At 35.4% G+C, this 22,100-nt stretch overlaps 1 protein-coding gene and 1 long non-coding RNA gene across 2 annotated transcripts in view; both read right to left on the bottom strand.

Annotated features, from left to right (window-relative positions):
* Positions 1-17,066, bottom strand: part of LOC136200497 (protein DEFECTIVE IN MERISTEM SILENCING 3-like) — a 69,738-nt gene extending 52,672 nt beyond the window's left edge. The window contains exons 1-3 of the mRNA XM_065990872.1: positions 16,917-17,066; positions 16,733-16,832; positions 15,958-16,177 (exon numbers count right to left, since the gene is read on the bottom strand). Of these exons, the coding sequence (XP_065846944.1) occupies positions 15,958-16,177; positions 16,733-16,832; positions 16,917-17,066 (470 nt within the window). The remainder of the gene's footprint in view (positions 1-15,957; positions 16,178-16,732; positions 16,833-16,916) is intronic.
* Positions 17,067-18,385: 1,319 nt separating this feature from the next.
* LOC136235395 (uncharacterized) lies at positions 18,386-21,344 on the bottom strand. The gene is made up of 3 exons (XR_010691788.1): positions 21,048-21,344; positions 18,725-18,826; positions 18,386-18,498 (listed from the first exon to the last, which is right to left on the bottom strand). It is a non-coding gene; the product is annotated as an uncharacterized lncRNA (long non-coding RNA).
* Between the last annotated feature and the right edge of the window lie 756 nt (positions 21,345-22,100).

Below are 22,100 nucleotides of genomic sequence, written 5' to 3'. Positions count from 1 at the left end.
CAGCAATAGCCACCCGCTCTCCCTCATCCATCATGACTGCCTTTCCTTTTCCCTTGTCATTGGTGTCAAGCACATTCAGAGCTAGGAAATTCGGATTGTTGTCTTTCCCTGAGCTACCGCTTGAGTCTAAAAAAAAAAAGAGTAATATAAAAAAAATATATATGTATATATATATATATATATACATATATATAACTAAATAAAGCAAAAGAACTTACCAACAGGTGGGATACAATGCTGAAAAACGGTCTCCCACCAAGCATCAAACGAAGGTTGATCCGATCCAAGTAGAAGTGGTCCCTGATCATATCCTGCATCCAGAACCGCAGCCGCTATATCTTCATCACTAACCCCACACCGCTGAGAAGGGGTAGGGAATGAGAGTTGCCCCGAGATAGATTGGAAAAAGCCTAATTGACGTGCCCAAAGACAGGGTGCATATAAGGTCAAACCAGGGTTCGATGAGCGAGAGATTCTGGTTCGGTTCACCCCATGGTGTAACCGACGTGTCGCACATACCGTCATCCACCATTCAGCACCTTCATGGGGGGCAGCAGACAAGTAAGAGAGAGCCCAAGATGGTAGACACGAGTTATCCTTTTCCCAAAAAAGAAACAGCTTGTTATGAGTAGATGGCACCAAAGTACGAAGAAATCTCACAACTACACTAACAGCCAAACTCGAAGAGCTGTAGCAAAGGTCCACGCCAAGATGTCCCGAAGTCTCCATTGACGATGCGGTGGCCAAATGAGGAAAATAGATAAAAAGCCACAGCTGCAATAGCCACAAACCACCTCTAGGTTTTATGAATGGTCTATCCTCAACAGTAAGAGCTAGGTGGTGGAATGTTGAGGCCAACAACATGGTGCCAAGAGCTAAACGGCGGCCCGAAGCCAGAGTCTTAGCGATGATCAATATTTCTGCAGTAGGTCTGAGGGCTAACGGCTCGAAGATATAATTGCTGAGCATCATCCACAGAAAATGCACATGATCCTCATCATCCAACTCTCTCTTGTCCAATTTCCCTCTGATCATTTGGACATACGTACCGGCCTCTTTGGATAAGATAGCCTTCACTTCAGGGAACGCATTTGTCTCGACACAACTCGGGACTTCCTCCCCGATAATAGGCAGCCCCGTCAAAGCAACTACATCACGTAAAGTGATAGACATGGGACCCAACGGAAGGATCAACGAGTTACATATAGGCGACCAATAATTCAGCACCCCCTCCAGTACATTCACACAAGGAGTAATTTTATGACGGGTCAAACGAACAAAATCCCTAATGCCAACTTGGTCCCAAACACTCGCATATCTCGGCTCTAAGCGATCTACAAGGTCATTCCATCCAATGTAACAGCGAGGGAATATCAGCCCTTTTTTACTTGCAGGGAATTGATAAGTTTTTCTATGAAGGGCCAATTCGGTGGGACTACTCATGGGATAAGGAGGCAAAGGGGAGTTATTCGCAGCAACAGGGCTAATAGTAAAGACGCTATCCTGAAATTGAAGTACAAACACGATCAATTAAAGCCTATGGATGCTACCTTCAAATACATGATCAGAAAATTGCAAAATTCATTGGAAATTACCTCCTGCAAGCCAAGTGTTATGCCTAAACGAGAATCAGCGCGAATGGTGTCAGAATATGAACACGCAGCTGAGACAGACAGATATAAAATTTCAGCAATACAATCTCACTCACATGTGGTAGTTCTAAAATTCTTACATTGAATTCCAATTCAATTTATCAGCTTTTCAATAAATATAATTCTACATATACAAAAGCAAAAGAAAATCAACAAAGAAAGAAAATAGAGAAGGAAAATAGTTTGCATACCCATGTTTGAGAATTGAGAGCTTGATTCCTTATGTTTGTTGAGCTTTGAGAAAAGAAATGGCAAAAAACAAAAACGTAGAAGAGGAAGAAGAGTGGCAGTTGATCAAGGTTGAGAGTCTTAAGGGATTCAAATTCTAAAAATCCTGCAGGATTCTTTCTCTATTATCTTGAAGAAGAGACATTTAAATAAAAACTTCTTTTATGCATAAATTTTATTTTTTCTATTTTATTTATGCACAAAAGAGGGGGGCAATTGTTGGCCCAAAATAAAATAAATTTTATTTTATGTATATACAATACTTGGGTTTCGATTTTAGGATATAGTTTATATTTTGTCTAGAAAATAATAAATGATAAAATAAAAATGAAAATACATTCGTAAACTCACCTCAAACACGCGGGACATGCCTTCCTATACGCGAAGCGTAACCAGCCATCTGAAGACGTTCCGCTTCAGAGACTCCATTACGCGGGGCGTGCCTTCCTATACGCAATGCGTAAAACGCATCAACAAGGCGCTCCAGGATCAGAAACACAAACACGCGGGGCGTACCTTCCTATACGCGGAGCGTATATCATGCACCCGGAGAAGTTATACTTCAACAGCTCAACCACGCGGGGCGCAAGACCAGAGACGCCTTGTGTAAACATCATCGACAAGACGCACCAAGTTCAGGAGCCGCACTACGCAGGGCGTAGCCAGACTTACGCGGGGCGTGTTCTTTCTCTCGGCGAACTAGAGGTTAGTTCTCGCCCGGAGCCCGTAGTCGATCACTGATTTCTCAAAACGCATCCGGACACAGCCACGGGCTAGCCTACAAGCTTAGCCCCATCCCCAGATCTAGGTCCAAACCTTAAGATCTTCTCTAACCACAAGGTAGTGGGGTGATGTGGCATGCAAGTTAGTGGTAGTTGGAGGAAGTTGAGGAAGTTGATGATGTGGCAAGGTAGTGGGCAAGGTTAGAGAGAAAAATAAGGGGTAGTTGACCAATAATTACCAAAATACCACCAAATAATTACCAAAATTCCACTCCAAAAAACTATAAATAGACCCCCTCCCCTTCATAAAAAATCACTCATTCAACACACAAAACCCCCTCTCAAAGCTCCAATGCTTAGTCTCTAGTTTCTTTTGTTCTTAGTTCTTCAAGTTCTTCAAGTTCTTCCTTTCGTTCTTCATTTTTCTTAGCTTCGATTCCTTCTTTAGCTCCCCTTTAGCCTTAACTCAGTTCCAATAGCCTCTTTTCAAGTCTTTTCAATTCACTTTAGCATTCCCAAGCTCTTAATTTGTTCAATTCTTAGCTAGAACTCTGTTTCTAAATTAATTTTCCAGATTCGTCCATTTATTTTCAAAGCCTAATTCTGTCCATTTAAAGTAATTTTTTGCTTCCAATCCCTTCAACAAAGTTGTTCCCGACGTCCTGAAGTTCGATCTAGTATATTTATTTTCCTAATTCCGTATTCAGAAACTCTATTTACAAGCCGATCTTTCCAGCTCAAATTCTTTTAGATACTCTGTTTCCAGAATTTTTCAGATTCGTCCGGTTGTTTTCAACTCTCAATTTTGCCCTTTTAAAGTTCGTTTCAGCCTTAGACCCCTTATAAAAGTTTGTTCCTGACATTCCGAAGTTCAATTTAGACTATTTACTCATCCGATTCCGTGTATCTAAGCATCCAAACGAGCCTCCCAAAGTTAAAGATTAAATCTGTCCCATTTGGCTACCACACGTTTCGACATCGCCAAAGATCACATACCGTACGGGTCCGACCGGCTGCAGCTCTCCGAGGACCTCGCACCAAGACCAAAATTCAACATCAATCCGAGATAGCTATTGTGGCTCCGAGTTTGTTGTTGAATTTCAATTTATTTTATCGCATTTCAATTCTTTATATTGATTTGTTTATTCTAATTCAATTGATTACCTATATGTTTAATATAGAGATTTCTCAATTGTAATTCATTTCATTTTAATGCTTACTTTGAACACATATACTCAAATACTCATTCATATCAATAAATACCATTTTTCCCGAACTCTCGTGTCAATTTCGCACTTTAATTTCCTTTATCTTTCCGTCTTTAATTTATCCATATTAGCTTAAATAAAAATAATATATCTCGCAAAGTTTCTATAACGGCGCGAGAGACCCAAGAGGGACTTTTTCAATCCTTGCGTCCCTCGCCAATCGCCTCGTTTAGATTTCAAGTTTTGGCGCGCAAATTCCATAAACTTAACAATTTTAATTGAGAAATAATCTTCTCCGGCACGCACGCACCCTAACCACACGTGACAAGGTTGAAATTAGCATATTTCGAAAATATCGCTAACAGAAGGATATCACAACTACAGCTAAAACGGAAGAAAATAACACATAATTAAATTTCTGGTCATTTCATCTCTTGGCATTCATATTCCTGACAAGGCAACGACACAGAAACATAGCTATTAACAAGTAAGATTGAATATTAGGAGAAGTTAGGGTTTCCAGGTAGAAAACAATACGAACACCCAAAAACCAGTCAAAAGAAAAGGCGATAAACTGAGCAGACAAAAGCAAAATTAAGAAGAATAGAGATGAAGAGAGAGGAATAGCTTACAGCCCGGCCGCGACCACCGAGAGAGATATTGTTGAAGAGGTGACCATCAGTCATCTTTTCGGCGGGAGATTGAAATGAGTTATCAACTTCTGCGCTTCTTCCATGCTCTTTTTATACATGAACAGCTCTTTGTAGTGGTAAGTCGGTTCGGTTAGAAACTGTAAGCGAGGGTAAATTACACCCATGGCCACTGAATTTTACTCATTTTAACACTGTGGCCGGTTAACTTCAATTCTTAACGGTATGGCCAGTGAATGTTACAATTTTTTATTTCAATGATCACTCAACGCCTTAAAATCACTCTTGAAGACTCGAAATAAAAAATTCAAAAAGTTAATGATATTATAAATCATTTAGGTGTTGTTTGGTTAGAAGAAAGAATGAAATTTTTAGAGAAAGAAAGCTCCAATAAAGCTGATTTTGGAAAATAAAAAATATTGTTTCATGGTAAATGTTGTTCTGAAAAACTATAATTCTTGAATATTTTCATCATCCTCCATTTGGAAGAGTTAGTTAAAGTGGAGTGGCAATCTGCATTAAAAAGTGTAAAATTCAGTGGCTATACCGTTAAGAATTGAAATTCAGTGGCTAAATGTTAAAATAAGTAAAGTCCAGTGGGCATAAGTGTAATTTATCTAGTAAGTGGGGGTAGGTGAGTAAATTTTGAGTAATTTTTCTTAAACTCCCAAATTGGAGAGACATTGTGATACATATGTTTTTCTTCCAAAATTATCATTTTTTATTTTATTTAGGGTTAAGGTACAAAAATACCCCTAACGTGTAAAATGGTGCAATTTTATCCTAACGTTGATAATTTGGGTCAATTTCAGACACTATTATAAAACACATATATTTTTGTTCCTTATTCTGCACCAATTTCATATCAATTCGTTCTAAAAAAATGATTTCATGTTTTTTATAATTTAATAATTGAATTAGAGATTAGTATTTATAAATTCAGTGAATTTTTTGAAATTTTTTGCCCAATTTTTACAAGATACAGTATATTTTTTATTGGGCCGTGAGCCTTCCTATTCTACCAAAAAAAAAGTATATTTTTTATTTTTTTATATTTTTTCATATCCCAACATATGTTTGTGATTTGTTACTGATAAAATGACGCACGTGTGAAATATAGATGATAAGATTCATGATCGAGAAGACAGTTTGATGAATTATTTCTCAAATTAATCCAAATTTTTAATGTTAGGGGTAAAATGACTCTTGGTTTCCAACGCTAGTAGTAAAATTGCACCAATTTTTACGTTAGGGGTAAAATTGCTCCTGACCCAAAATGTTAGGGGTATTTTTGCACCTTAACTCTTTTATTTATACAAATGAGATGATAAGTAATTTTATATATAATTACATTATTAAACCACCACTTACCTTACCTTTCATCAAAACACAACAAGTTATTTCATATAACTCACTTACTTCCCCTGAATTTTATAAGTTTTTCACCAGCTCCATAAAATTGCTTATTTGGTAACAACTAAATACAAAGATCATAATATTAACTTTCAATTCTTATCCATTCGATCTCTTAAACCTGCAAAACTAACTATTATAATAAGTTGAAAGATATGAGAAGACAAAAAATTACCTCTTGCATAGATGGAGATGTATTTTTGGAATTTAGGTTTAAGAGGTTTTTGTATTTAGTTGTTACAAAATAAATAAGTTTAGGGAGTTGGTGAGACACTTATAAAGTTCAATGAGCTAATATACGTTTATGGACAACTTCAAAAAGTTGGTGATACGAAATAATCAAGTTCAATAAACTGGTGATACACTTGCAAAGTTTAGAGAGTCAATCTACAATTATGGACAAATTCTAGGCCAATATTTTTCTTTCATTAAGTTCTATATCGCTAAATTAAATATTTATAACTAAATTATGACTATGTTGGAAAATAAAAACATAGATGTTTTATTTTTATAAATTTATACTTCAAATTTTAAAATAGGATAAAGATTTAATGTAATCTATTTTAACTATTAATTTTAAAGAATCGATAGAAACAAAAACTTATTATGAAAGAAGTTGTAAAACTCAGTCAATACAAAAAAGTCAGTTAAAAACACTGATTATGAAGATGTTAAGAGTCCAAAAGTGTAACGACCCGGTCCGAAGTGGGTGGCGCCGGGGTAGAAGACCTGAGCAAGGAGCGGCCCTAAGGGATGACGATGGGGACAGGAATGAACTGAATCCCACATCGGAAATGGAGAGAGAGTGACTGGGGCTTATTAGTGAGATGAGAATCCAATACATGCAGACGCGTTTTAAAACCGTGAGGCCCAATATGTTGGATTTGGGCTAGAGTGGACAATATCTACATGATATTGGACCAAGAAGGTGAAATGAAGTCTGGAAGGATATCACAACTACAGCTAAAACGGAAGAAAATAACACATAATTAAATTTCTGGTCATTTCATCTCTTGGCATTCATATTCCTGACAAGGCAACGACACAGAAACATAGCTATTAACAAGTAAGATTGAATATTAGGAGAAGTTAGGGTTTCCAGGTAGAAAACAATACGAACACCCAAAAACCAGTTTTAATAATGTGGCCGGTTAACTTCAATTCTTAACAGTATGACCACTGAATGTTACAATTTTTAATATCAGTGATCACTCAACGCCTTAAAATGATCCTTGAAGACTCGAAATAATAAATTCGAAGAGTTAATGATATTATAAGGAACTTTAATTTTTGAAAATTTCGTTTTAAAGTCATTGAGGTATTGTTTGGTTAGAAGAAAGAATGAAATTTTTAGAGAAAGAAAGCTCCAATAAATGTGATTTTGGAAAATAAAAAATATGATTTCATGGTAAATGTTGTTCTAAAAAACTATAGTTCTTTAATATTTTCATTTTGAGATCGTTAACGGCCATTTGGAAGAGTTGATTAAAGGTGAGTGGCAACCTGTGTTAAAAAGTGTAAAATTTAGTGGATATACGGTTAAGAATTGAAATTCAGTGGCTAAATATTAAAATAAGTAAAGTCCAGTTGTCATGAGTGTAATTTATCTAGTAAGTGGGGTAGGTGAGTGAATTTTGAGTAATTTTTCTTAAACTCCCAAATTGGAGAGAAATTGTGATACATATGTTTTTCTTCCGAAATTATCATTTTTTATTTTATTTAGAGTTAAGGTACAAAAATACCCCTAACGTTTTGGGTCAGGAGCAATTTTACATCTAACGTGTAAAATGGTGCAATTTTACCCGTCACGTTGATAATTTGGGCATATTCAGACACTATTATAAAACACATATATTTTTGTTACTTATTCTGTACCAATTTCATATCAATTCGTTCTAAAAAATGATTTCATGTTTTTTATAATTTAATAATTGAATTAGAGATTAGTATTTATAAATTCAGTGAATTTTTTGAAATTTTTTGCCAAATTCTTACAAGATACAATATATTTTTATATTTTTTTTATATTTTTTCACATCCCAACATATGTTTGTAATTTGTTACTGATAAAATGACGCACGTGTGAAGTGTAGATGATAAGATTCATGACCGAGAAGACAGTTTGATGAATTATTTCTCAAATTAATCCAATTTTTTAATGTTAGGTGTAAAATTACTCTTGGTTTCCAACGCTAGTGGTAGAATTGCACCATTTCTTACATTAGGGGAAAATTGCTCCTGACCCAAAATGTTAGGGGGTATTTTTGCACCTTAACCCTTTTATTTATATAAATGAGATGATAAGTAATTTTATATATAATTACATTATTAAACTACCACTTTTGTGATATTTAATGTATTTTTAGAATTTAGGTTTGATAGGTTTTTGTATTTAGTTGTTACAAAATAAATAAGTTTAGGGAGTTGGTGAGACACTTATAAAGTTGAATGAGCTAATATACTTTTATGGACAACTTCAAAGAGTTGGTGATACGAAATAATCAAGTTCAATCAACTGGTGATACACTTGTAAAGTTTAGAGAGTCAATCTACAATTATGGACAAATTCTAAGCCAATATTTTTTTTTCATTAAGTTCTATATCGCTAAATTAAATTTTTATAACTATACAAAAAATTAATATCAATTGCTGTATATTGAAGAGATTATAAATTATGACTATGTTGGAAAATAAAAACATAGATGTTTTATTTTTATAAAATAGGATAAAGAGTTGTCACTTCAAATTTAATTTAATCTATTTTGACTATTAATTTTAAAGAATTGATAGAAACAAAAAAAACTTAATGACTATACAATTATTTCCAAAAGCAGACTAGCTTAACATATAAAAACATAGAAATTAGTAAATTATTTATCCAAATTAATCAAAAAGTATGCAAAAAGAAAAACCAAAATAATTTCACATAAGTGCAGAACATTTTTAAACAACTCCAACTCAGTCAATATAAAAAGTCTGTTAAAAACATTGATTATGAAGATGTTAAGAGTCCAAAAGTTACTAAATTTACCCACTGCTACTCCTAATACGAACCCGTCCTTACTGCACACCACAGATCGAAAAGGATGGTTTTCAAACCATTGACTTCACAAAACCAATTACTCCTGGTAACTGAGTAAGTTGCACTTTTCACGAAAAGAAATTCGTAACCCATTCAGAAACGATAACAAAATAGAAGACTTTTCCGAGTTGTTATCATAATAAGGATTTGATTCCCCCTTCTAATATAATCTAGGGTTGAACCTACCCTGTCCTGCCTGCCTGCATCTAAAGCAAGAGCAAATGTTGTTGAATTCTCCAAAATACTGTTAAGTAACGTGTCTTCTTGTTTGAAGTAGTCTTTGCTGTTAACAATAAGTGTTAAGTAACGTGTCTTCTTGTTTGAATTAGTCTTTGCTGTTAACAATAAGTTCCTAGAAACTAGGAATAAGTTAGAGTTTGATTTGGTCTTTGCTGTAATCACGTTTCCTGTATATGTGGGATACGTTAGTCTCTGTTTTTGGATTTTTGTTCATTGTAAAGCTATTTAAAGCTTCCTCAGTTTACATTCTAAATAACAAATACTCTTTGCATTGCGTTGCAATTTGTCTATTGTGTTCAATATTTATCATTTGGTATCAGAGCCAGAACATGCCTGATTGAGAGAGAAAAGTGTGAGAGAAACACAAGAGAAGAGTGTGAAGAGATGGCAGAAAGCAACAATAATGGTTTTGTGCAACCAGCTATCTCCAAAATACTGTTAAGTAACGTGTCTTCTTGTTTGAAGTAGTCTTTGCTGTTAACAATAAGTGTTAAGTAACGTGTCTTCTTGTTTGAATTAGTCTTTGCTGTTAACAATAAGTTCCTAGAAACTAGGAATAAGTTAGAGTTTGATTTGGTCTTTGCTGTAATCACGTTTCCTGTATATGTGGGATACGTTAGTCTCTGTTTTTGGATTTTTGTTCATTGTAAAGCTATTTAAAGCTTCCTCAGTTTACATTCTAAATAACAAATACTCTTTGCATTGCGTTGCAATTTGTCTATTGTGTTCAATATTTATCATTTGGTATCAGAGCCAGAACATGCCTGATTGAGAGAGAAAAGTGTGAGAGAAACACAAGAGAAGAGTGTGAAGAGATGGCAGAAAGCAACAATAATGGTTTTGTGCAACCAGCTATCCCAAAATTTGATGGCTTCTATGAACATTGGGCAAAATTGATGGAGAATTTCCTTCGAGCAAAGGAATTCTGGAGCCTAGTAGAAGACGGAATAACAGAGATTCCAGCAGGAAGAGAGCCATCAGAAGCAGAGTCTAAAGTTATTGCAGAACAACAATTGAAAGACAAGAAGGTAAAGAATTATCTCTATCAAGCCATTGACAGAGAAATTATGGAAACCATTCTGAACGATGATACATCCAAGCAGATTTGGGACTCGATGAAGCAGAAATTTAAAGGGTCAACAAGGGTTAAAAGAGCACAACTTCAAACCCTAAAAACTGAATTCGAAATTCTGAAGATGAAAGAAGGGGAAAGTGTCAATGCCTATTTTGGAAGAACACTCTCAATTGCCAAAAGGATGAAATCATGTGGTGAAAGTCTCAAAGAAGCTGATATCACAGGAAAGATTCTTCGATCCTTAGTTCCAAAATTCAACTATGTGGTATGTTCAATTGAAGAATCAAATAATGTTGATGTTTTAACTGTGGATGAACTCCAAAGCATCCTTTTAATTCACGAACAAAGGATGAAAGGATCTGTAGAAGAAGATCAAGTATTGAAAGTTACACATGAAGACCGAGTGGACGAGGTAAAGGCACGTTTAGAGGTCGAGGAAGAGGCAGAGGCAGATCGTTCTTTCACAAATCTGCTATTGAATGCTATACATGTCACAATTTGGGACATTTTCAGCATGAATGTCAAAATTCAGAGAAACGGGCTCACTATGCCGAGATTGATGATGAAGATGAGATGTTGTTAATGGCGCAAGTTGATCTCAAGCAAGACAAAAGGAAAGGGATCTGGTTTCTTGATTCTGGATGTTCGAACCACATGTCAGGAAACAAAGAGTGGTTCACACGACTTGATGAAGTTTTTAAGCATTCGGTTAAACTTGGGAATGATTCCAAGCTGATGGTGATGGGGAAAGAAGTATCAAGCTCGAAGTTGGAGGCCAAATCCAAATTGTGAGTGATGTTTTTTATGTACCTGAATTGCGTAATAACCTGATGAGCATAGGTCAATTACAAGAACGAGGAATCACCATTCTTATCAAACATGGAGTGTGCAAGTTATATCATCCGACCCGTGGTGTTATAATGAAAAGCGAAATGACAGCAAACAAAATGTTTGTAGTTATTGCAAACATTCTCATGAAATCACCTTCTTGCTTCAACGCACAAATTGAAGAATCGAGTGAAATTTGGCATCAAAGATTTGGGCATCTGAGCTATAAAAATCTAGCATTGCTGCACAACAAAGAGATGGTTCGAGGGCTGGCAAACATCAAAACCCCAACAAAAAAATGTACAAGTTGCATGATGGGAAAACAACACAGAGTAGCCATTTCAAAGAAGAGTAATTGGAGATCCACAAAGAAATTACAGCTCATACACTCAGACATTTGCGGTCCTATTTCGCCTGCCTCCTACAGTCAAAAGAGGTACATATTAACATTCATAGATGACTTTAGTCGAAAGCTGTGGATTTATTTTCTGAACGAAAAGAGTGAAGCTTTTGTGACTTTCAAAAATTTCAAAATAATGGTGGAGAAAGAGTGTGGTCTATCAATGTGCAGCTTAAGAACAGATAGAGGAGGAGAATTCAACTCCAAAGAATTTTCAGAATTTTGCAAAACACAAGGCATAAGAAGACAACTTACTACGGCGTATACGCCTCAGCAAAACGGAGTTGCGGAGCGTAAAAACCGTACAATCCTCAATATGGTGAGATGCTTGCTTGAAGAAAAACAAATGCCCAAAATTCTTTGGCCAGATGCTGCGAAGTGGACATGTCACATTCTCAATCGGAGTCCCACTGCCTTTGTGAAAAATAAAACTCCAGAAGAATGTTGGAGCGATTTGAAACCTAACATTGAATATTTCAGGGTCTTTGGCTGCATTGGAAATGTTCATGTACCTGATGCTAAGAGATTGAAGTTAGATGCAAAAAGTCAGAAATTAGTCCTAATCAGCTACAGTGTGGAGTCCAAAGGATATAAGCTGATTAATCCTTTCACAAAGAAAGTAACCATCAGCAGAGATGTCATCTTTGAAGAAGATGAAAGATGGGATTGGGCAAAAACAAAAGAGGAGACTACTGATGTACTTGATTGGGGAGAAGAATATGAAGAAGCCCACAATCAAGGAGATGAAAGTGAAGAAGAAGCAGATTTAGATGAAGAAAATACAGCAGATGTAGATGAAGACATCACCTCCAATGACGCAGAAAATTCAAGCTCCAACAGTGATGTTCCAAATTCAGCAAGTTCCAGCTCTAACTCACCGAATTCCAGCCCCAACAATACCTCTAATTCATCTTTCTCAATCAGAGAACGAAGAGCTCATGCCTACTTAGAAGATTACACAAGTGGAGAAGGATTCTCTGAAGATGAGGTACAAAACTTTGCTCTATGTATATCTGCTGATCCCATTTTCTATGAACAAGCAGCAAAATTGAAGAAATGGAGGGATGCAATGGATCTTGAAATCGAAGCAATAAAGAAAAATCAAACTTGGGAACTTATAAAGGCTCCTTTGGAAGTGAAGGTGATAGGTGTCAAGTGGGTGTATCGAACCAAGATGAACGAAAATGGAGAGATTGACAAATGTAAAGCACGTCTCATGGCAAAAGGGTATGCTCAAGAAAAGGGAATTGACTACAATGAGGTCTTTGCACCAGTAGCACGATGGGATACTATTCGTATGGTAATTGCAGTAGCAGCGAAAAATGGTTGGAAGTTGTTTCAACTAGACGTTAAAAGCGCATTTCTACACGGAGAACTCAAAGAAGACGTCTACGTCGCTCAGCCACAAGGCTATGAAGTTAAGGGAGATGAGAACAAAGTATACAAACTAAACAAAGCTCTTTATGGCTTAAAGCAAGCTCCAAGGGCGTGGTTTAGTAGAATTGAAGGATACTTCGTCAAAGAAGGGTTCGAAAGAAGCTGATGTGATCCTACCTTGTTTGTAAAACAGGAGAACAACAAGATTCTAATTATAAGTCTCTATGTTGATGATCTTGTTTTTACAGGCAATGATTTGATTATGATACAAAATTTCAAAAACTCTATGAAGAATGAGTTCGAGATGACTGATCTAGGAGAAATAAAGTATTTCTTGGGAGTGGAAGTTCATCAAGGAGTAAATGGCATTTTCATCAGCCAGAAGAAATATGCCAGTGAAATGCTTGAAAAATTCGGGATGAAAGGGTGCAATTGAGTCAGAAATCCAATTGTTCCAGGAAACAAACTATCAAATGAGGAGGAAGGCACTCAAGTAAATGGAACCTTGATCAAGCAGATTGTTGGAAGCTTGCTATATATGACTGTCACAAGACCAGATTTGATGTACAGTGTATGTCTCATAAGCAGATTTATGTCAAAACCAATGGAGATACATATGTTAGCAGCTAAGAGAATCTTGAGATATATTCAAAGTACTACTGATTTTGGCATTGTTTACAAACGAGGCTGCACAACTGAGTTAATGGCATATACGGACAGTGATATAGATGATCGAAAGAGTACATCAGGATATGCTTTCGTATTAAGTGGAGGAACTGTAGCTTGGGTGTCCAAGAAGCAACCTGTAGTGAGTCTGTCAACTACAGAGGCAGAATATATAGCTGCTGCCTCATGTGCGTGTCAATGTGTCTGGATGCAGAGAATTCTGAAACAAACTGAAGGTACAAAAATTGACTCTGTGAAGGTTCTCTGTGACAATTCTTCTACTATTAAACTTGCAAATAATCCGATACTTCATGGGAGAAGCAAACATATTGATGTACGATTTCATTTTTTAAGAAATCTTGTAAATGATGGGTCAATTAAAATGGAATATTGTGGCACGAATGAGCAAGTTGCAGATATCATGACAAAACCGTTAAAGCTTGATCAATTTGAGAAGCTTAGAGAAGCACTTGGTGTTCGAAGCAGCTTGGGTATAAACTAACTTGTTGTAAGCAAGTTTAGTTTAGGGGAGAGTTTTGTTAAGTAACGTGTCTTCTTGTTTGAAGTAGTCTTTGCTGTTAACAATAAGTGTTAAGTAACGTGTCTTCTTGTTTGAATTAGTCTTTGCTGTTAACAATAAGTTCCTAGAAACTAGGAATAAGTTAGAGTTTGATTTGGTCTTTGCTGTAATCACGTTTCCTGTATATGTGGGATACGTTAGTCTCTGTTTTTGGATTTCTGTTCACTGTAAAGCTATTTAAAGCTTCCTCAGTTTACATTCTAAATAACAAATACTCTTTGCATTGCGTTGCAATTTGTCTATTGTGTTCAATATTTATCAAATACAACTCCAATCTAACTCAATTAAGATGTGTTCAGTGAAATACTTGAGCTGTGTATGCAGAAGTTTGTGCGAGAACCTTAACAAACTCTTCCTTCTTACTCTCATAATTGAATCTCCCAGAATTCAACAGCATTTGCTCTCACTTTAAATCATCTGTCAACTTCTCCTTTTCCAATGTCTTCTGCTTGAGCTGATTCTCAGTTTCCATGCAGTTATAAGGTGGATTTGCTGACATGGAAGGTTTTGGAAATCTTACATCAACATCAGTCAGGGTCTACTGGGGCAACCCTTCCACTGCCAATTTCATTGGCAAGAGGCTGCTCCTAAGACTTGAACCCGTGACCTCTCGGTCACACAACAACAACGTTTACCGTTGCGCCAAGGCTCACCCTTTGGATCGACATTCTAGACAAAATACATATTTCTTTTCTTTTGTATGATAGTTGTACAAAAATTGGCGGAAGAAAAATCCATGCACCAAATATCATGAGTTGAATTTGGAAGGTTAGAGGCTAATGCTATGAACCCTATAGGTGGCCTATTATAATCGAATTATAGCACAAACATAATTCTACAATCTATCACGATTCAGAAAGACATTTCTTTCTTAGTGCATTTAAACTACCTACATGCAGAAAGCAAATTCCGAAATACCACAAAAGGAGATGCTGTAAAACAATGAAATTCACCATTAGATCCAATTGGAAGACAAATGTCAATAATGAAAGCAAAACACTTACCGATTCCACAAGGAAAAGAAACCATTAGGCTTAATAATCCCTCCATCCAGTGAAATTGCTCCATCACTTTTGTAAACTTGCAGGCGAGAAAAGAGGCTGTAAAATAGAGTCTTTCTGAGGCCATACACATCGGATACATACAACAAATTCATGTAAGCCACATGGATCATGTTAACAGCGAAACCAATAAATCCAGGTGGGCACTCGCCATTAGGCAATTTTGGCTTTAGAAGATCAAGCCTTCTTTGAGGGTCATCATCCACAAATTCACCACAGTAAGGTCTACAAGGGAAAAAAAGTTTGTAATTCAAGAGCTGAATATCAAACTTCAATAAAGAAAAGAAAGAGATACATGCCTTAAGTTTTCAAGACAAATGACAAGAAATCGACCATCCAGAGTCCGTCCGATAGTAGTACCAAAGCCTCGAATTTCATAATCACTATTTATATGGCCTTCCTTGTCATAAGTTTCAAGAGATTTAACACCTTCGTAAGTTTTGCAAACAATTCCTAGCAAAGCCTGCAATTAAGAAAGAATAAGTAAAAGTAGATTGAAAACAGTGCAGATAACTAACAACAACTGCATTATCATGCAGCTCTTTAAAGCAAAGATCAGCGTGGCAGTAAGTACGGAGGCATTTCACTGATTGAAAATAATAAGGGCTCTTGGAATTGTGGAGTACATAGATTAACTGACTACATTAGAACAAGGAACAGTATGCTATATCAGCAAGGAAACTAATCATAAGACTTATTTCATAGAAGAGGAAGAATCTACATGTTAGATAGATAGTAAATATCAATAACAGATAACATGCAACTTCAAACTAACCTGCTAAGATTATCATCATCCACCTTGCCCAGAGTAGCAACAATACCAAGCACATCGTTAGTGAATGCGAGTTGAGGTGCATGAGTACCATGATGTGTTGTCAGCTGACACGGAATGCCTGCAGCAGAAGTTTCATGCTTTACTATTTCTGCCTCACTCTGATTGGAGGAATGGCTTTCACCACTAGGAGGTCTTGCGGAGTGATAATTACCAAGAATAACTAAGGGAAACTTGTCAGTATAAAAAAAAAATGAAAATGGAAAGAGATATTATGCATCACAAATCATTATACACATAAAATCTCCAAACAATTCTAGCATCTAAAAGTAAATCCTTTCATTCGGAAACACTGGCTGGAAGTTGAGATAAAAAAAACTGCTCACACTATAAGTTCTGAGCTTTGGATTGAGTTACGGGTCCTTGACTATGAAATCAAGAAGTAAATCTTCTTTTCTTTTTCGACCTAGCTTACCTATAATGAGAATTAATTTCCTGACCTCAGAATTTGTTTTTCAAATGAGGAGTACAAAAGGCAGACTTGAACTAGGACTCCTGCTCATATTATCATTCAAACTTCCTAAATAAAAATTCTAAAATAAAATCATACCCCTATTAGAATTAAAACTTCCTAAATAACAATTCTGATAATAAATTCCTACTCCTCAAGGACTAAGACTTCCTAAATAAATAACAATTATGAAACTAGTAAGTCCTAAACCTAATCAAAATAACTATTTATTATGATATAGACTAGCTACAACAGTTTTAACATTGCCTTCCCCTACAAAAATGAGTGTGATCTCATGCACAAAGATGATAACTGGAGCTACTTTCACCAAAGCATCAGTTGGTGATAGGATCTTCATCATCTGGTTCTAGTAAAGGTTCATACTGATGTCCTCATGTATATGATTAGTCATAATTATAACAAATCCTCTTAGTCTTTCGTTTCTCTAAACGGTCCTTCCACTGCTGGCCAACAGTCCCATCTTGATAATTTCTCTTTTTTCATATAGCCTTGGCAATTCAGCAGACTTATGCAACTCTACTTTAACCACTATTGTGCCTTTCAGCCCACTCAGGAATATTCCGACCTCCTGTTTTGCCATCGAAATGCTCATCTTCGCGTCCTTGCCGGTAGTTGTTCAAATCGTCCTAATCCTCAATTGTGCCTATCTGTTTAACTTTCACCAATTCTCCAATTGTATCATCCTGGATTGATGGTCCAAACCTCTGGATTGAAACTCTTCCAATGTCAACTGCAGTTTACCCCTCTCTTTGTGAATCATGATTCAGCACGTCCTTCCAAGCGGAAGGAAGCTAGTACCACATTTTCTTCTTCAACAGTGTGTTGATGCTTATTAAAATGCTCACACATATGCAACCAACCAGCTCAAGGGATCATATGACCCACCAAACTTAGAAAACCAGTTTCGAGAATTTTGGAAGCAGACCTCCTCTGCGGTCGTATTCTACTGTCCACCCTCCAGTCTCCTTCCTTGTTGTGATAATTTCTAGTTTGAGTACCATGGCCTCCACCTTTGGCCTGTCTTTGCAATATGAAGCTCAAAAGGCTTCAAACTGTTTTTCCACATTACTTGATTCAGCCATAACTTGCTCTAATACCACTTTGTTAAGCTCCTGAACTTTGGATCAAATTCCGGATCCTTGAACCTTGAAATCAGGAAGTGAATCTTACTTCTTTTTCTTTCGAGCTAGTATGATGAGAATTAATTAATGCAGCTCGTTAGAGAGAAACCCGGATCTCTATGATGAGAATTCCTGACCTCTGAATTTGTTTTTCAAATAGTACTTTACCAATGATAAATGGTTCCTTTCTATAATAGTACAAAAGGCAGACTTAAACTAGGATTCCTATTCTATTAGATTTAACACTTCCTAAATAAAAATTCTGAAAACAAACTCCTATCCTATTAGAATTAGAACTTCCTAAATAATAGTTCTGAAAATAAACTCCTATTTCTACTAATACTAAGACTTCCTAAATAAATGATAATTCTGAAAATAACAATTTCTAAATAAATTTACTCTGATTTAGACTAGCTACAACAGTTTCCTAACAACATCATTTTCGGTTTATATCAGCAAAAACTTTACTGAAATATTTTGTCTAATTAAATTAACTAAAACATTGAAGGAAACAGTATATACGAGTGACAGATCTAAACATTGTCACCACAGTAGTTAAAGCACCTGGAGAACCAAGAATTAAAAACAGGTGACTCAGTTGAATTTGTTAGGTAGCTACCATGCTTAAATTAAAAACCATTACACTACACAACATAAATTTGTTCCTAGATGTGCTTTTATCCAAGTGAACAGCACATGCAAATACTTCTTAGTTGAGTAATCTTCAAGAAGAACTAATCCTCTAGAAAAGGCACAAAAAATAAAATTTAGCATAGCTTGCAGATCAAGTATTGAGGTTTCTAATTTGTTTCATTGACTTTTCAAAATTTTCAAGTTATCCTCATGCTGCTTGATTTTGATTCCTGCTGCTTGTAGATCATCTTGAAATTTCTGCAAATGTTACAATTTAACAATTAGTTCTTTGACCTACTTTACATTGTAAATAAGCTCCAGTAACTTAAAGGATGTCTAAAAAACGAACAAATTGCAATGTGAAATTTCTGTTTTTTTTTTACAAATGTCAACTCCATAAAACAAAATATAAATAAGAGAAGAATTGCTTTTGAATTACACCCACATCACAACAAAATGTAAAGATGCTATGCAAACTGAAAACCTTAGAATTGTATGTGATGGATTGGGCTTGCATAGAACCACCATTTTGCATTTCATTACTTGGGATAATACTAGCTTCTTCTTTCATTAGAGCTCACAAATCCTGTGGAAACACTCTACGTAAGAATTACAGTTGAAGCAAAAGGATCGACTTAGCATTTGCAACTATGAACATATCATCTCAAAGAGCAACAAGAATATGTTCCTTACACAAATAGGTAAAGCAATGCACATTTGTATGCATCACAGTGCACCTCAAGAAATGATAAAAAGCCGACAAACAAAAACCATATTTACTAATAATAGAAAATGGTCATAGTAATCTTCTGAAATCTAAAGGTGATAAAAGTCTAAAACATATGAAGCCTCAGACATAATTTCTTTATGGTCTCACTGCATATAGTGAACAAATTAAAAGCCTTCAAAGCTTATGCTCTCAATTAATGTCCTAACTATTGGAAGATGAAGTCATCAAAATTAGCTACAAAGTTTAAAAGTTCTCTACCATTCAGAAACAAAGGCTGACAATTTAATTTCTTTGATAACAACAATGCAAGCATATACATGGCTTCTACTCTTCTAGATGTCAACCCATATTTGAAGTTTTTACATTTCAAGCTGTAAATTCCATCTTTTTATGCCTTTAACACTGTGAATGATTTAAAGCCTGGACTCATCTTAGGGCTATGGAAAACTTTCAAAATATAGTTCACTAAGTGAAGCAAAATGAAGCAGGAAAAAACAAATAGCGAAAAAGGGAAACAGAATCCAGCCACACTAATCACGAGCCTTCTTAGGGTCTCCAAATTTATCATTCTCATTTAAGCAATAATTCAAAGAAACTTCCATGATTTTCAAACAACAATCACAATGAAAAATCATTTTCCAAGCCAAGAGCATACAACTTTCACCAGAATTACAGTTCTATTATGAAGCACCGGTACGGGTAGGCTCGATACGGCAAATTTTATATATAATTAATAATATATATATATATATATATATATCATTTATAATGAAAATTCAAAAGATACATAAATATATAAATCACAAATCATATTCACAAAGTCATTATAAAAACAGAAATAATACTCTCAAGTCATTATAAAACCACAAATAACATCTATAATATTAACTAATAATTAATTAATTCATAGCAGATCGACCAGATGAGAGGAAAAACTCGATCAAAGCAGATCCACCAGATGAGAGGGATCGACTTGAACAAAGCAATCGAGGAAGACAACTGATTGCACAGAACCACTTAACAGAAGAACTCGACCAGATGAGGGAAAAGATTTAGGAATTTCAATTTTGTTAGGGTTCAATAGATTTAGTGTCGGTATATACTAGTAATCCTGAGATTATTTCATTTTAATCCTTATATTTTTTGAGTTTTAAAAAAAAAAACCTTATACTTTCGAAGTTTTTTTTTAAAAAAAACCCGTAAAATATCCCCGAAGTGTCCCTGGTGTGTCCCCGCGTATCCCCTCATTTAAAGAAAAAGGGGATACTCCCAGGCGTGTCCGTACGTATCCCGCGGAATCCCCTCACCCGGAGTATCGGATACGCGTACGGTGACCTCCGGAAAGTATCAGTGCTTCATAGCAGCTCTAAGACCATCTCCAACCTATCATCAAACCGTATGCATCAAAATACGATCATTTATCATCAAATTTGATGCTCCATCAATTTTTTTGATGGAGCATCATTTAATAAAATAATATTATTTATTTTCTTTTTCATTTATTTTATATACATAAAAACCAGAAATCAAAAATCATTTAACACTAATAATCAATCCATACAAAATCATTTAACTCTAATAATGATGAAATGGGTTGGAGTAAAAACATTGTAGCAACATCAAAACAGAGAGAGAAAATGATGAAAACATGGTTTGATGTAGTAAATTTGATGAAATGTGTTGGAGATGGTCTAAGCCTGGTTAGTTGGAAACTGAAAAGAACTGTTCATTAAACCTGAAAGGCAGTATTACCATCCATACGTGATTCAGATCAACGCGGTTAGGTGTTGACAACAACAAATTTAACTTGTCAAACTAATTTTTGTGACTCACTTATATACCAAGTAAAACAAAATTCACTTGAAATTATCTGATTATCGATTTATAAAAATCCATACAAAACAATTTTTCTTAGCAAGAGGAATTGAGTCCAATTTATATTAGAAAATTGGAATTATCCCAATAATCAAAGAAAATTAAGCAATTAAAAAGAACCAGACAAATTCCATCTTAAATTACAAAATGCACAACTGTAAAATTATGGACACTAATTTGGTCGCTCCAACAATGAGCTTACCCAGAAATATAAGTATAGAATTCCTGAGCGTTAAAGACCTAGGATGGCCAAACAAGAAGACTGTGCAAGGCAATGAACTGTGGCACTGAGGGAGAGATCCGAGTGAATTGAAGAGCATGAAATCAGGGTTTGGAGTGGATCTATGGGGTTTAAGTCAACTTCCTCTCAAATAAAAAGCTAAATAAATAATTTAAATAGTTTCTTTTTTGAAACCAAACAAAATGTTATTAAGAAATTAAGAAAGATTTATTACAAACTATAGAAACCAACAAATCATGGATAGAAAAATCACTAAAGAAACTAGCATTGGACCGAGCATGCCTAGCCATAGCATGAGTAGCTCCGTTCGCTAATCTCGAGATGAAGATCACAGAATAATTTAAATAGTTATTGAGTTTTGTCATAGTATTGTACTATTAGGTACTTGTGGTTTCCTAAATACACTACCACTATGTTTAACAGAGGTGATATACGAGGTGAGATAGGGATAAAAATTGGCTCTTTATATACGTTGTTTGTTAGAGGGGATGTACAAGGAAGGATAGATGGGTCGAACTCCAATTAATTTTATTTTTTTTTAAATTTATAATCATAATCAATGTATCTCCCACATGATTTTTTTTCATGTGCGACTAACACGTGACATTGAGTTCCCTTGCAAATAGTTCATACCATCATTTCGGCACCATGAATGATTTTATTATGGTCAAAAGCAAAACTGAAATAATTTTATGGCTTAATATATCGCCAGCTCTCTGAACTTATCCATAATAGTAGATTGGCTCCCTAAACTTTGCAAGTGTCTCATCAGCTCCCTAAACTTGCTTATTTCGTATCACGAGCTACCTAAACTTGTCCATAAAATTTATAGAAAAACCATAATACTAACTCTTATTAAAGTGCAAAAATAACCATAACGTTTTGGGACAGGAGTAATTTTACCCCTAACGTCTAAAATGGTGCAATATTGTCCCTAACGTTGGAAGCTAAGAGCATTTTACCCCTAACATTGATAAATTGGGTTAATTGGAGAAATAATTCATCAAATTATCT

This window comes from Euphorbia lathyris, chromosome 7 (genome assembly GCF_963576675.1).
Source record: "Euphorbia lathyris chromosome 7, ddEupLath1.1, whole genome shotgun sequence".
Classification (NCBI taxonomy): domain Eukaryota; kingdom Viridiplantae; phylum Streptophyta; class Magnoliopsida; order Malpighiales; family Euphorbiaceae; genus Euphorbia; species Euphorbia lathyris.
The sequence above is the reverse complement of the archived record's forward strand: the minus strand, read 5'-3'. Positions and strand labels throughout refer to the sequence as shown.